Source organism: Salminus brasiliensis, chromosome 8, assembly GCF_030463535.1.
Source record: "Salminus brasiliensis chromosome 8, fSalBra1.hap2, whole genome shotgun sequence".
Taxonomy (NCBI): domain Eukaryota; kingdom Metazoa; phylum Chordata; class Actinopteri; order Characiformes; family Bryconidae; genus Salminus; species Salminus brasiliensis.
In genome coordinates, this window is record NC_132885.1 from 813,878 (window position 1) to 828,722 (window position 14,845).

Consider the following 14,845-nt stretch of genomic DNA (forward strand, 5'->3'; position numbering starts at 1 on the left):
CGGTCAGTGAGAGTGTCTACCTGTAATGAACTCTATATAACATTAGAATAAACCTAAACAAAGTCAGTGGTCAGTGAGAGTGTCTACCTGTAATGAACTCTATATAACATTAGAATAAACCCAAATAAACAGAAAGTCAGTGGTCAGTGAGAGTGTCTACCTGTAATTAACTCTATATAACATTAGAATAAACCCATATAAACATAAAGTCAGTGGTCAGTGAGAGTGTCTACCTGTAATTAACTCTATATAACATTAGAATAAACCCAAATAAACATAAAGTCAGTGGTCAGTGAGAGTGTCTACCTGTAATTAACTCTATATAACATTAGAATAAACCCAAATAAACAGAAAGTCAGTGGTCAGTGAGTGTCTACCTGTAATTAACTCTATATAACATTAGAATAAACCCAAATAAACAGAAAGTCAGTGGTCAGTGAGAGCGTCTACCTGTAATTAACTCTATATAACATTAGAATAAACCCAAACAAACAAATTCAGTGTGGTCAGTAAAGTTATTGAGATGTTGGTTAGAAGAGCACAGTTAGAAGAACAGTTAGAAGAACAGTTAGAAGAACAGTTAGCACAGGTCTGGGTGCTGATCTCCAGACACTGTATGTATTTGTTCAGCTCCACCAGCAGCAGCAGCTACACCTGATCTGCTGTAATAAAGGACTGATTAGAGAAACTAGGGGTTGGTTGGGAACTGGGAATACTGAACTTCCTACAGAAGAGACGGGAGAGCAGAAGACACTCAGAGAACTATCACAGTGGAGTGTTCATTTATTTATTTGTGTTTGTTTGTGTTGTTTAATAACACTTTCTCTTCAGATAAACAGCTTTACAGCGATTATGTATTACTGGATTTACACAAAGCTTAATTCTAAAGTTAAATAAATCTCAGTAATTAATGTAGTTGTTTTAGTAAACACACACTCGTTCACACATACATAGAAAAAGAACAGCTGGACTGGCAAAATATCAACAAAAAAAAAACTGCATTAGAAACGTCTTAGAAACCATACACAATACATCCAAAAGTATCCAGACAGCCTGTCTAATGAGTGAGTTCAGCTACTTTTTAGTTCCCCCAGTTCAGTTTGTATAATCTTAAATAGAAAAGCACTGAGGAATTAAACGGGACGCTCTGGAGCAGCCGTGAGCACAGAACCCTAAAGCCAAGCTTGGACTAGAGGGGTTTAAGTTCTCTGGAGTGATGATGGAGCTAAATGCAATACCTTTGGGTTGGAGTGGCAGAACTAATCATCCAACATCAGTGCCTGATCTTGTCGATGCTTTCACAGAATGTAATCAAACCATCCTCACAGCAATGTTCCAACATCTAGTGTAAAGCCTTCTCAGAAGAGCCAAGGCTGTGACTGTAGAGAAGGGGAATACACCTCTGACTTATAGCCCTAATTTCAGAAGAACTGCTGGAGGAACAGGTGTCCAAATACTTTTGGACACAGTGCAGGGTTTAATAGTTTTGTATTTAATAGTATTATTGACAACATAATTAATGTACAGTATAAATGTATGAGCTAAAGGGTTTTTGTCACGGCCCTTAAATGTGATAAGTGTGTTATAGAACCGGAGTCCGGAACCGGTAGTAGAAATCAGTGTAAACATGTTTCTTCTAGGACGTAGACTTTGTAAACCAGAACCTAGTGCTTAGTGATCACTCAGTAAAATCCTGGACAGTATGGAGAGCTCAATAGTAAACGAACACTGGACAATGCTGAGTTGTGCTGGTTTATCACTGACCAGGCAGCTGAGGGTCACCTCCACATGGGGAACCGCTTTGACTTCACCTGTTTAAACAACAATATAAAGACATTAAATGAGGGTTTACTGTACCTGATCGCTGACATATTAGTCACTGACTCATCATTGGTCAGCTTTACAGCTAGAACCATTCTAACTATACTATATGTCCAAATGTTTGTGGACATTCAGCTACTTTAAGCTGCACCTATCGCTGACACAGATGTGCAAATACACACACAGCTTGTCTAGTCCCTGTAGAGAAGAAGTACTGCCAATAGAATAGGACTCTCTGGAGCAGATCAACATCATGCCCCTATTGGCTCCATGCTGCCTAATAATGCCAGGCGTGGGCTAGAGGGGTATAAATCCCTCCAGCATTGAGGAGCTGTGGAGCAGTGGAGGAGCTGTGTTCTCTGGAATGATGGTGGAGGAGCTCCATCCACTACTTTGAGGTGAGGTGGTGATCACCATCCAACATCCTGACCTCACTAATATTCATTGAATGCAATCAAATCCTCACAGCAATGCTCCTCCAGAATCTAGTAGAAAGTCTTCAGTAGAGCCAGTCACTCCAACAAAAGCAAGATCAACTCTTTTTATTACCGTTAATTTCAGAAGAAACAACGAAGGAGCAGGTGTCCCAATACTTTTGTCCATATAGTGTACGCCTCCTGAACTGAAGTGGTCTGGGATCATTTTTATTATAAATAAATAATTAAATAATTAAATAAGTGCTTGCCATCATGATACCTAGTACACTTTATATGTACTGCAGCACAAAAAGAGGTTTCTTGACTCAGAGCAACAGTGGAACCCATACAAAAATAAAGATCCATCTACAAGAGATTTTCCATCCTAGATATGAATCATTTAAGCATTCAGATGGTTCTTTGAGAAGCCATAGTTCTCTACAGAAACACTGTTTTCACTACAGAATTCTGTACCTTGCTAGTTTTATCACACACTTTCCTGGTGAATACCTAGAACTCTAGGAACTGTACAAATGGTACCAAACGTTCCCCTGTTCAGAACTTAATCCTATGACTTACTAAACACACTGTTACCTCGGAGAACGCGCCGTCCTTTCTGCTCTTAATACTCCACTCTATAGTGATGGACATGTGCCGCCTCCAAACAGGGTTTCTGTGCAGGATGATAGCCCCGCCTACACAGTCTCCTTCCTCAACTGGGATTGGTGTGTCCAGCATAAACAGGGTCTGTTTCCAGTGGGTTGGCCTAAACAGAGAGAGTTCTGGCTTTAAAGGCTTTAAAGTCTCTTACTGAGTTTAAAATGGGAGTGTTGCCTAGATTATCTTCCTATGGGGTGATGGGGTGGTGATCATCAAACAGCCTGACCTCACTAACACTTTTGTTGCTAAATGCAATCAAATCCTTATAGCAATGGTGCACCAAAATCTACTAGAAAGTCTTCTTCTCTGGACACAAAAGCAGGATCAGCTTTGTTTTAATAGCCTTGATTTCAGAATAAACAATGAATGAGCAGGTGTCCCAATACTTTTGTCCAGAGTGTATTTTAGTGTATGAACATGTGTACACTGTAGATGTGATGGTGGGTCAGGAGCGTACAGTAGATGTGATGGTGGGTCAGGAGCGTACAGTAGATGTGATGGTGGGTCAGGAGCGTACAGTAGATGTGATGGTGGGTCAGGGGTGTACTGTAGATGTGATGGTGGGTCAGGAGCGTACAGTAGATGTGATGGTGGGTCAGTCAGGAGTGTACTGTAGATGTGATGGTGGGTCAGGAGCGTACAGTAGATGTGATGGTGGGTCAGGGGTGTACTGTAGATGTGATGGTGGGTCAGGAGCGTACAGTAGATGTGATGGTGGGTCAGGGGTGTACTGTAGATGTGATGGTGGGTCAGGAGTGTACTGTAGATGTGAAGATGGGTCAGGAGTGTACTGTAGATGTGATGGTGGGTCAGGAGCGTACTGTAGATGTGATGGTGGGTCAGTAGGGTACTGTAGATGTGAAGATGGGTCAGGAGTGTACTGTAGATGTGATGGTGGGTCAGGAGCGTACTGTAGATGTGATGGTGGGTCAGTAGGGTACTGTAGATGTGAAGATGGGTCAGGAGTGTACTGTAGATGTGATGGTGGGTCAGGGGTGTACTGTAGATGTGATGGTGGGTCAGGAGTGTACTGTAGATGTGATGGTGGGTCAGTCAGGAGTGTACTGTAGATGTGATGGTGGGTCAGGAGTGTACTGTAGATGTGATGGTGGGTCAGGAGTGTACTGTAGATGTGATGGTGGGTCAGGAGCGTGCTGTAGATGTGATGGTGGGTCAGTGAGAAGTGTACTGTAGATGTGATGGTGGGTCAGGAGTGTACTGTAGATGTGATGGTGGGTCAGTCAGGAGTGTACTGTAGATGTGATGGTGGGTCAGAAGTGGTCTCTGCAGCCTCTTTCCACTGAAGGCCTGAGTGACGTACTCAGAGTGTGGTCCTGTACTGAGCTCTAGTGTTTGTCCTCCTTCATGTAAACTGTGAAAAAAGGTGCTGAACCAGGCAGTAAAACCATGCAGGGTCCCACACTTCTCAACAGAGAACTGGAACTCCCCCCTCAGCTTCTGCACACAACATAAAACCCAGAACGAAAGATTATAAGAACCTGCTGTACACTTAAACCCTACACTCCGCCCACCCTCAACCCTGTGATCAAGACCGCTCACACCTCGAGGTCTGACACCCGCACTGTGTGCATGTCGAGAGTGATGACATCACAGGGGGTGGAGAGACAGTCCTCAGGTTCAAGCTGGTGGCTGAACTTCGGCTTGGAGAAGAACTCCTCCTGTGCAGCTGGCCTGAAACAAACACACACACACACACACACACACACACACACACACACACACACACACACACACACACTTCATACAGTACTTTCCTTTATCAGTTATCTGAATTTCTGCTCTGGAATTAATAACACACTCTGTCTGTGTGGTGCTGTAAGAACTGGTAGTGGTTGTCAGGGCTGTGAAATCCACACATACGAAGCTTTCCTCACACTCCACCGTGCCTCACACTGAGTGTTTTCCAGAAGTGAAAAATAAAAGCTATATATTTGTCCTTCTCTATTAATGAGAATCATTCCTAATAATTCTGATTCTTTGTCGCTGTGTCTCAGAATTATAAAAAAAAGTACAGGGACTATTTTCATGACACTGAATTGTTATGTATAGATCATTTTGTCAATGCTTTAAAAAACATTCTTTGGTAATTTAAAAGGAAAAATATTACAATGTATTGGTAAATATTATGACCATTATTTCTACATAAAACTGAAAATATGGCGAAAATCATTTGTTATTTAATACTTCTGATATCGGAGCGCTCTGTACTTCAGGTCTGATATCTGCAGTAAATGGGAAACAGCTGCAGCTGGACTCTGGTCTTACCGCAGGCAGCTGAAGTCCAGGCCGTACAGATTCTCCCAGAATTCCATTTTCTGGCTGTAGTCAGTATGGGCCTGGCAGGGCACCAGGCTTAGAGAGGCGGAGGAGGGCCACATCATTCCCCCGTCCTTCAGCCAGCGGTCCCGAACACTCAGCACTGACTCCACCATGAACTCAAACTGAAACACACACACACACACACACACACACACACACACACACACACACACACACACACACACACACACACAGATTTATCATCTTCTTCATTAGGGTGAATATTAATAACGCTCTAAATGTAGGTATTGTGATATACACTGAGGAGGCGGAGCTACAGCCTCTCATTAGGGTGAATATTAATAACGCTCTAAATGTAGGTATTGTGATATACACTGAGGAGGCGGAGCTACAGTCTCTCATTAGGGTGAATATTAATAACGCTCTAAATGTAGGTATTGTGATATACACTGAGGAGGCGGAGCTACAGCCTCTCATTAGGGTGAATATTAATAACGCTCTAAATGTAGGTATTGTGATATACACTGAGGAGGCGGAGCTACAGTCTCTCATTAGGGTGAATATTAATAACGCTCTAAATGTAGGTATTGTGATATACACTGAGGAGGCGGAGCTACAGCCTCTCATTAGGGTGAATATTAATAACGCTCTAAATGTAGGTACTGTGATATACACTGAGGAGGCGGAGCTACAGTCTCTCATTAGGGTGAATATTAATAACGCTCTAAATGTAGGTATTGTGATATACACTGAGGAGGCGGAGCTACAGTCTCTCATTAGGGTGAATATTAATAACGCTCTAAATGTAGGTATTGTGATATACACTGAGGAGGCGGAGCTACAGTCTCTCATTAGGGTGAATATTAATAACGCTCTAAATGTAGGTATTGTGATATACACTGAGGAGGCGGAGCTACAGCCTCTCATTAGGGTGAATATTAATAACGCTCTAAATGTAGGTACTGTGATATACACTGAGGAGGCGGAGCTACAGTCTCTCATTAGGGGGAATATTAATAACGCTCTAAATGTAGGTATTGTGATATACACTGAGGAGGAGGAGCTACAGTCTCTCATTAGGGTGAATATTAATAACTCTCTAAATGTAGGTATTGTGATATACACTGAGGAGGCGGAGCTACAGTCTCTCATTAGGGTGAATATTAATAACGCTCTAAATGTAGGTATTGTGATATACACTGAGGAGGCGGAGCTACAGTCTCTCATTAGGGTGAATATTAATAACGCTCTAAATGTAGGTATTGTGATATACACTGAGGAGGCGGAGTTACAGTCTTTAGGGTGAATATTAATAACGCTCTAAATGTAGGTATTGTGATATACACTGAGGAGGCGGAGCTACAGTCTTTAGGGTGAATGTACAGTGTCATGAAGGCATCTAGTCTCAGTTCATACCAGGAGACAGTTTCCCATCCATTCAGAGACTAAGACGTCCACCTTTGAGGGCAGGGTCAGGTCTTCTGCTCTGGATTTAAACACAGTCACCACTCCCTCACATCCATTCAGCTTCACCAGTCTCTCCGTGTGCTCAGCCACCGCACTCGCCTCCACGGCATACACCTATAGAGAAAACACAGGACATACACTTCAGGGTATATATCTTTAAACATAAGATAAAGGGCTATTATAGGGCTTGATGAGCTTCAATTTGATATAAAGTATATTGACAAAAGTATTGGGACACCTGCTCATTGATGGTTTTCCTGAAATCAAGGATATTAGCTTTAGGTGACTTAGAGCACTTTTGGTGAATACTGACCACCTGCCTGATGTTTTGGAGATGTTCTGACCCAGTCATTGTCTAGAACATCACAGTTTGGTTCTTGTCAAAGTGTCTCAGATTCTTACGCTTGTCCACTTTTCCTCCTTCAGCACCTTCCAGAAAGGATGCTGGGCTTGCAAGTAAAGCATATCATCACTGTTGGAACAAAACCTCATAACTCATAACTCAAAACCTCATAAATGAAACCTTCACAATAAAAGACTTTCAATGGAAGTTGATCCAAAAATATTTTATTGCATTTTTGTCATTATTGTATTGTTATTTTGGAGCATTTCTATTGATCTGGTGATTGTGTGACCGAATTTAAAGGACAGCTGGTGTTTTTAGGGGAAGTTAGAAATGAAGAAAAGACATAAATCATTTAGATGAGCTCTGTTCAATGCTCCATCTGAACACCAGATGGAGCCATAACACCACTACACAGGACATACTGATCATTATGAATGAACATATGTCCAAATGTTTGTGGACAGTCCTTCTAATTAATTCATTCACCTACTTAAAGCTGCACACAGAGGTCAGATACTGATGTTGGATTAATAGTTCTGCTACACCAACTCAACCCAACTCAGCGCTACTGGATGGAGCTCCATCATCCCTCCAGAGAACCTCCCAGCCCAATCCTCACTCAACAGAACTGCTGTCTGGATGCTTATGGACATGTACAGCCCAACTCCACTGCTAACTCCATCTGCTCTCCTCAAGGAAAGGTTGTTAAATGTCCGTCTGCATATGTACCGCTGCAGGCTCTGCCAGACGCCCGCAGAACAGGCTGATGATGCCGGTGCCACAGCCCAGGTCCACCACCACTTTCCCCCTCAGGGCTGCGCTGTTGCTCACGATGACCTGCCGGTACGTCTCCGTACGGGGCCTGTCCGACAGCATCTCCAGGTGAAGTCTCTACAAACACAATATAGGAAGGTAGAATCAGCTGTTAACCCTGCTCTCATTAACATCAGGTTGTGTTTAACACCTGAACAGGTAACTGCTCTAGAACTGTTCATAAATACAGTTAATAACAGTTAGTATGCAAGTCTGAGGAGTTTGAGAAGTTGTCATACAGCCGGGTTTACATTCTTTCTTCATTTTAAACGAATAGTTTGGCAAAAAAACTCCTTTCTCTAATGTAGTCGATCGGCCAGGACATGTTCGGTGTCTGAACTTTGTTAGATTAGATTTACACTGGAGCTACAAGGCTAACGCAGTCGAAATCCAGACGTGGAGGTGGCTGATACTGCTTTTTTACAGAGTCTTAATCTTCTTCATATGATACATAACGGTGTGTGTTACACTGCCAGAGTTATTTCTACAGTCATCCCTGTCATTTTCCAATCCCCTTCTCACCTGTGAAGCTCTTTAACTGACTGCACTGTAGTAAAAGTGCTGTATAAATAACCCAGCACTGTCTCTCATCGGTTCAGTTCCTCCAGCAGAGAAACAGATGGATGCAGTCTGGATCTATAGACCTACACAGTGGAGCTGATAGGATGGACAGTGAGGGTGGAAACAAGAATGGCTGATCGGTGTATACAGAAGCTACAGCTGCTCTGGCCAGCTAACAGGCCACCATGCTCACAGTCTGAGTTTCCTCCAGTAATATTCGGGTTTAACTGAGGGAGCGTCTGTAAAACTGCAGCGATGTAAAGACCGTTACTGAGCTGAACAGTGAGGACGGTAACTGTTCTGAGGGCTGTGTTTCAGCTAGACTTGCTGTAAATAGCTTCGCCGATCCCGCTACACCATTAGCTTAATGCTAATATAACATTAAAACTGCATAACTGCTTTTTTATTCAGTTAAATTGCAATTATTATTAAAAGGATCTCACAGAAAATATGTTTTATCATAATTCTATCATATAAATTGTATTTCATTTCATTTCAGTGCACTTTAATACCTAGCATCGCCCCACGACAGCACACCCCCAGTCAGACTCCTACCAGAGTTCCATAACTCCCAAAGTACTCCTCATCCTGCCAGGCGTCCTCCACTTCAGCAGCAGCCCGGCACACGTAGTTGGAGGGTACATACCCATATCGGCCCTCCACCTCCGCCCACCACCAGTCAGCACAGCTCCGGTCATGGATCACAATCCGGTCTCCAGCTGCGAAACTGAGCTGTGAGGACATCCAGAGTGAGAGCTCATAATACACCAATCACACAACCTGCCCCAAAGCTACTGGACTCCAGCGCTCCTGCATTTCAGTATAAGGACCAGCTGTGCCCTCAACCAGCTTGGACATGCTGGTTGACCATCACAGTCATACTGCTTGGCAAAGCTGGTGGACCATTTTGGTCAGGCTGGTAATAGTGGTGGACCAGCATGGTCAGGTGTGATGCTCTCGGCAGTAAGCGTGGTCATACTGGTCACCACTTTGGTCACACTGGCTGAATAGCTTGATCAAGTTGGTCATACTGGTAGACCAGTAAGATCAGATAGGTCAAACTACTTGACTAGTTTGGTCAGGCTGGTCCTGCTGGTAGACCAAATAAACCATAAACTCAGGTTGGTCATACTGGTTGACTAGCTTGGTCAAGTTGGTCATACTGGTCGACAACTTCGTCAGGTGTGGTCACCACTTTGGTCACACTGGCTGACCAGTTTGGTCAGGCTGGTCATACTGGTCACCACTTTGGTCACACTGGCTCACTAGCTTGGTCAAGTTGGTCATACTGGTAGACCAGTAAGATCAGATAGGTCATGCTGGTCATAATGGTCAACACCCTTTATCAAACTATTTGACTTTTTTGGTCAGGCTGGTCCTGCTGGTTGACCAGTTTGGTCAGGCTGGTCATACTGGTTGACAGCATCACCAGGCGTGCCGTGCCCCTCAACAAGCTTGGACATGCTGGTCGACCACCACAGTCATGCTGCTTGGCAAAGCTGGTGGACCAGCATGGTCAGGAGTGTTGCTCTCGGCAGTAAGAGTGGTCATACTGGTTCACTAGCTTGGTCAAGTTGGTCATACTGGTTCACTAGCTTGGTCAAGTTGGTCATACTGGTGGACCAGCTAGTCCTCCAAACTAAAATGAAAACATACGTTAAGCTGGTCAGGAGCTAAACTGGTCAACCAGTTCAACCAGTTCAACCAGTTTAACCAGTTTAACCAGGCTGAGCTGGTCAGGCTCAACAGCACCGCTGTCTGATACACTCGCACCAGCACCGGCACAGAGAATGGACCTCCACCGTGTTAAGTAACGGTCCTGTGGTCAGAACCCGACCCACAGCCCAGGTGTAGACATGGACCCACCTGATCAGACCCGCAGCCGGTGAAGTCCTCTAATCCCAGGAACTCCTCCCGCGTGTCTCCATCTTCATGTTCAATCATCTCCAACAAACAAACAAACAAACAAACAAACAGACACACACACACACACACACACACACACACACACACACACACACACACACACACACACACACACGCAGAGGGAAACCGAAACCAGGAAGCGGAGCTGAAAGGGACACGTGCGCCTTTCACTGCCACCTGTAGGCAACCAGCGGAACTGCAGCACAGAGCATAAACACAGTGCACACAAAGAGGAGAGGTGGAGGTGGAGGGGAGGTGGAGGAGAGGTGGAGGAGGAGGGGAGGTGGAGGGGAGGTGAGGTGAGGTGCAGGGTGGTCTTCATTCCACAGTGGTGTGTTTTCCCTCGTCCGCCACACCTTGTTTAACTCATTAGCATGCTGTTAATATGCTGATGTGCCGGAAAGCACAGAGAATCCCAACACTGGAACATTTAAAGGACCCATTCTGCTGAAAGAACTCCCCTGCTGAAACCTGCAGCTGCTCTCAGGTGGTCTTTGATGGTCATAGTGGTTGAAAAGTGGTAATGGCAATGGAAGGATGGCGATGGTCAAAACCCGATCTGCACCAAGAGCCCTTCCAGCTTCAAGTACGGCTCGGCTCGACCCGCCATCCTTTAAGATCCACGGAAGACGAGCGTCCAGACTTTTTATTGTCCTGCACCGAAGTGGGGTGTCCGAACAGCAGAGTCCAACGCTCGCTGTCCTCAAACCCAGACTGAAGACCCTCCTCTTCTGAGAGGACTTGGGTGAAGAGTAGAGTATTATGGTCTCCATACTGACTGTGTTTAGTAGAGTCTAAGATTAGAGGATCTGAAGTTTAGTCTATTTAAACTAGCTGAGGTTCTTCTTCAGTAAACAGTGAAGCTCTTTTGGAGAAGAGCGTCTGCTAAATGCCCTAAATATAAATAAATAGGTAGGATAGACTAGGATAGTGTATGTGGCATTTAAAGTTGGTCAGGCTTGGTGATGCTGGTCACGCTGGTCAACAAGCATGGTCAAGCCTGGTCCAGTTGATCATGCTAGTAGACCAGCTAAACCTATCAAACTCAAATAGTCAATACCCTATACCTAGCTAAACTGGTCAACTAGCCTAACCAGCTTGACTATCTGTCTGAGCTGGGTTTTTACAGCAGGACTTATTGAGTATTTTATTCCCAAAACATTCATTTAGTATTTTTTTTAATTAATTTAAGATTTTCTTATTTGATGTATAAATAGTCTGTTTGTATCTTTGGGGTAAAAAAATGCTCAGATATGGTTTCCCACACCAATTTACCACCCTGTTATTGTGAAAGTAGCCACGTTGTCTAACAACAACAACTAATACAGCCATTTTTGTATTGCTTTTATCCTTGGTTTCCATGTTCTCCCAAATGAGTCATTGCGTTTATCCCCGCAAGGCCTTCTCTAGAGGGTGGACTTTATGTAAATGTTGAAGGGGTTAATGTAATGAGTCGAGACTGTGATGTAACAGTTTTGGGGGTTTGGAATTGACCCGTTTTACAGCTCTGTTGTGGTTCTGCTGGAGGTTCTGTTGAAGGAGGAACAGCAGTGTTTGAGGATCACAGTTTCTCACTTCCAGCTACTGACCTCTCGCCATTCATCCATGCAGAGATAAACAGAGCTTAACATTAGTGGCCACCTTTAATTTTCCCCTGCCCTAATTATAGTTCCAATAGAAGTGTTAAGAATAATTATGAAATAAAGAATTTATAATAATCATAATCAATTAATAATATTTTAATGATTTTTACTCCACCAATTTTAGCCTCGTTTTTATTTTAGTTAAATAGCCTGTTTTGGTACCGTGTCTTCAAGACTGATAAATGAGTTCTGTTCTGATTGGCTCCTTTGTATTATGCTTCAATCAATAATCACCCCTTATAACATCAGTATGAGTGGGTGGGGCCAAACTGCAATAAGCCGAATGAGTGGATAGACTCAAAGTAGACAATAAGGGACACATAAACACAAATAAAAACAAAAGTTTTATTATTTTCAGTGAACAAAGAGCAGTCAGATCTCGGCTGGCCCTGAGAATATTTATTTTTCTTAAAATCTTTGGAAGATTAAAAAAATGCCTCTAGATCAATTCACTTTTTAAAAATAGTAGGAACGAATTTCACACATGGAAGTGATTTTTATAAGCAAGAGATGCACATGTATAAAATCATGATGACCCTTTAATAATAAATCTATTCTTTATCCAAACCTCAATCTAATAAACTACACTTCGAAAATCTCATTAAAGTCCTTCCACTGTGAAAGTGAGATTCAGTCCAGTGTCGTCTTCTTCAGCGTAACCAATTTTTAAAAAATCTGTGCACATTTTTATTAAAGTTCCTACTGAGATCAACTGAAAAATGAAACAAAAACCTTATCAATAAATGATTACATCATTAAGTTGAGTTTAAACTCATCATCCTAATGTGAGAGGAAACAGCTGGATGCTGGGAATGATCTACAGCCTGCAGGGCCAGAAGGAGGTAGAGAGACGTTGACGTGTCGATGTGATAAACTGCAGTCCATCGGCTACACAGTAGACTTAATACAAGACTAAACCCAGACTGCTCTGACATTAGTGTATAAACCCCTCATACTGCCGGATTACCCGACTCTCCCTCCTCTCTGATCACTCCTTTTTCTTCTTGTTGGTTCTCCTGCAGCACCTCCTGAAACAGAACTTGCAACTTTTGAAGATCACAAAAATCACAGTCACTAGAACCAGGAGGAGGAAGCCGATGACGTCCAGGCTGTGGTACTGGACCCAGTTCAGCTCGTGGGCGGCTGGCCGCAGGTGCTCCGCTCCTTTGTGCCTCATCACAAACTCTGTCCAGAACACGGCCAGGTCCAGTGGCTCGACCGGGCGGTCTTTGTGGATTGCAGAGAGCTTCGTCATCTTCTCTTTGTAGCTGTGGAGGCATAGACTCAGGATCAGTGCAGTCACAGGACCGTGTGTGTGTGTGTCTACTGGTGAAGGTGTTTGAATCTAAGTGATGGCCACCTCCTTAAATTCAGTAATCACACTCGAATGGGAGACCTTTGAGCGGAGGTGGTCTCAGTCCAGACTCAAACAAACTCTGGAACGGTTGAGAATGTGATCTGACCTCGATCCGACCCGACTATCAGGTTCCCGTTTGAGCTAAATGGCTCCAGTAGCCAAGTGTTGACCCGGTCTACTGCTCAGATCATTACTACAGCTATGAAGAATCTTTAAATTGTAAACGTTTTTTACACTTAAAAGGTTTTTCTGTGACATCCTTTATTTTTAAGAGTGTAGATATCAGTAAAACCGTATCTTACATAATTTGATCCTGTTTTATTAGCTCAGAGCAGATGGCAGTGTTTCTGACTGTACAGTAATGGTGTGACTATTAAAATCAGTGTTAATGAGTTGAGTTTAATTGCAGCTCTGATCAGATCCATCATCTCAGTCAGGTGTTCCATTACTAATATGTGTAGAACTAAAAACTGCTCAGAGTTTAGAACTGTTATCAACAAAGTGTGTAAAAAAAGTATTTTCCCATTAAGTTCAAAAGCCTTCAAGTACGGCTCGGCTCGACCCGCTATCCTTTCAGATCCACAGAAGACGAGCGTCCAGACTTTTTACTGTCCTGCACCGAAGTGGTGGAACGAGCTTCCCCTGGGTGTCCGAACAGCAGAGTCCAACACTCGCTGTCCTCAAACCCAGACTGAAGACCCTCCTCTTCTGAGAGGACTTGGGTGAAGAGTAGAGTATTATGGTCTCCATATTGACTTGTGTTTAGTAGAGTCTAAGATTAGAGGAGCTTTGGATCCTAGTATAAACTAGATAAGGGTATTTTCTGACTAAACAGTGAAGCACTTCTGTAAGTCGTTCTGATAAATGCTGTAAATGTAAATGTAACACTGCAGCAATCTCGAATTGCTTTGGTGTATCTATAAAATAAATCACGTCTTGCTTGTATATTATTGACCTATAGTGTGCGACTGAAGAGTCTATAGTCACAACAAACTGTGAAACACATGGTTCATAACATTTATGGCTCTAATAAAATACTTTACTGCACCTTTTATCATTGATGACTTTTCGGAGGGCTTCCAGCAGCTTCTCTGAGGTTATGTCAAAGATGTTTAGGGACTCTGCGACACCACGGACCACCATGCGCTGGACGTTATCGCCTTGATCTCCAAACAGCGGAATCATCACCATGGGCACGCCGTTACAGATCCCTTCATACAGCCCATGGGTTCCTCCATGTGTGATGAACGCCTTGGCCTTAGGGTGAGCTGAAACATCAGATGAACAAGAGCACACAGTGTGAGTGATGTGAAGCTCCACTGTTCCTCGGAACCCCCTGGTGCTTTTTGGACTGATCGCATCTGCAGCCACAGCAGTACTGAGTGGACCCTGATTCTGTGTGCTGAGGGAACTTAGGAGGTTTTTTCTTCATATTCAAACACTGTTTGGATAAAAGGCCTTTTGTGAGATCCTGCTGATGTGGGTTTCCTCTCTTTTAATGATGAACACACAGTCTGCTAAATGTGGAGGAATG

The 14,845-nt window shown here is 43.5% G+C and overlaps 2 protein-coding genes across 5 annotated transcripts in view; both read right to left on the minus strand.

The window, feature by feature from the left end:
* Nucleotides 1-765: 765 nt before the first annotated feature.
* On the minus strand, nucleotides 766-10,437 carry prmt2 (protein arginine methyltransferase 2). Its single transcript, XM_072685360.1, has 9 exons — nucleotides 10,252-10,437; nucleotides 8,941-9,117; nucleotides 7,741-7,902; nucleotides 6,615-6,779; nucleotides 5,184-5,359; nucleotides 4,460-4,589; nucleotides 4,219-4,355; nucleotides 2,832-3,003; nucleotides 766-1,811 (listed from the first exon to the last, which is right to left on the minus strand). The coding sequence occupies exons 1-9, from the start codon at nucleotides 10,327-10,329 to the stop codon at nucleotides 1,779-1,781; spliced, it is 1,230 nt and encodes a 409-aa protein (XP_072541461.1). The 5' UTR covers nucleotides 10,330-10,437; the 3' UTR covers nucleotides 766-1,778.
* A 1,848-nt stretch (nucleotides 10,438-12,285) lies between these two features.
* Nucleotides 12,286-14,845, minus strand: part of LOC140560805 (UDP-glucuronosyltransferase-like) — a 35,045-nt gene continuing 32,485 nt past the window's right edge. For all 4 annotated transcript variants that reach the window (XM_072685359.1, XM_072685357.1, XM_072685356.1 and 1 more), the window contains exons 4-5: nucleotides 14,360-14,579; nucleotides 12,286-13,222 (exon numbers count right to left, since the gene is read on the minus strand). In XM_072685359.1, the coding sequence (XP_072541460.1) occupies nucleotides 12,943-13,222; nucleotides 14,360-14,579 (500 nt within the window). In that variant the 3' untranslated portion in view covers nucleotides 12,286-12,942. The remainder of the gene's footprint in view (nucleotides 13,223-14,359; nucleotides 14,580-14,845) is intronic.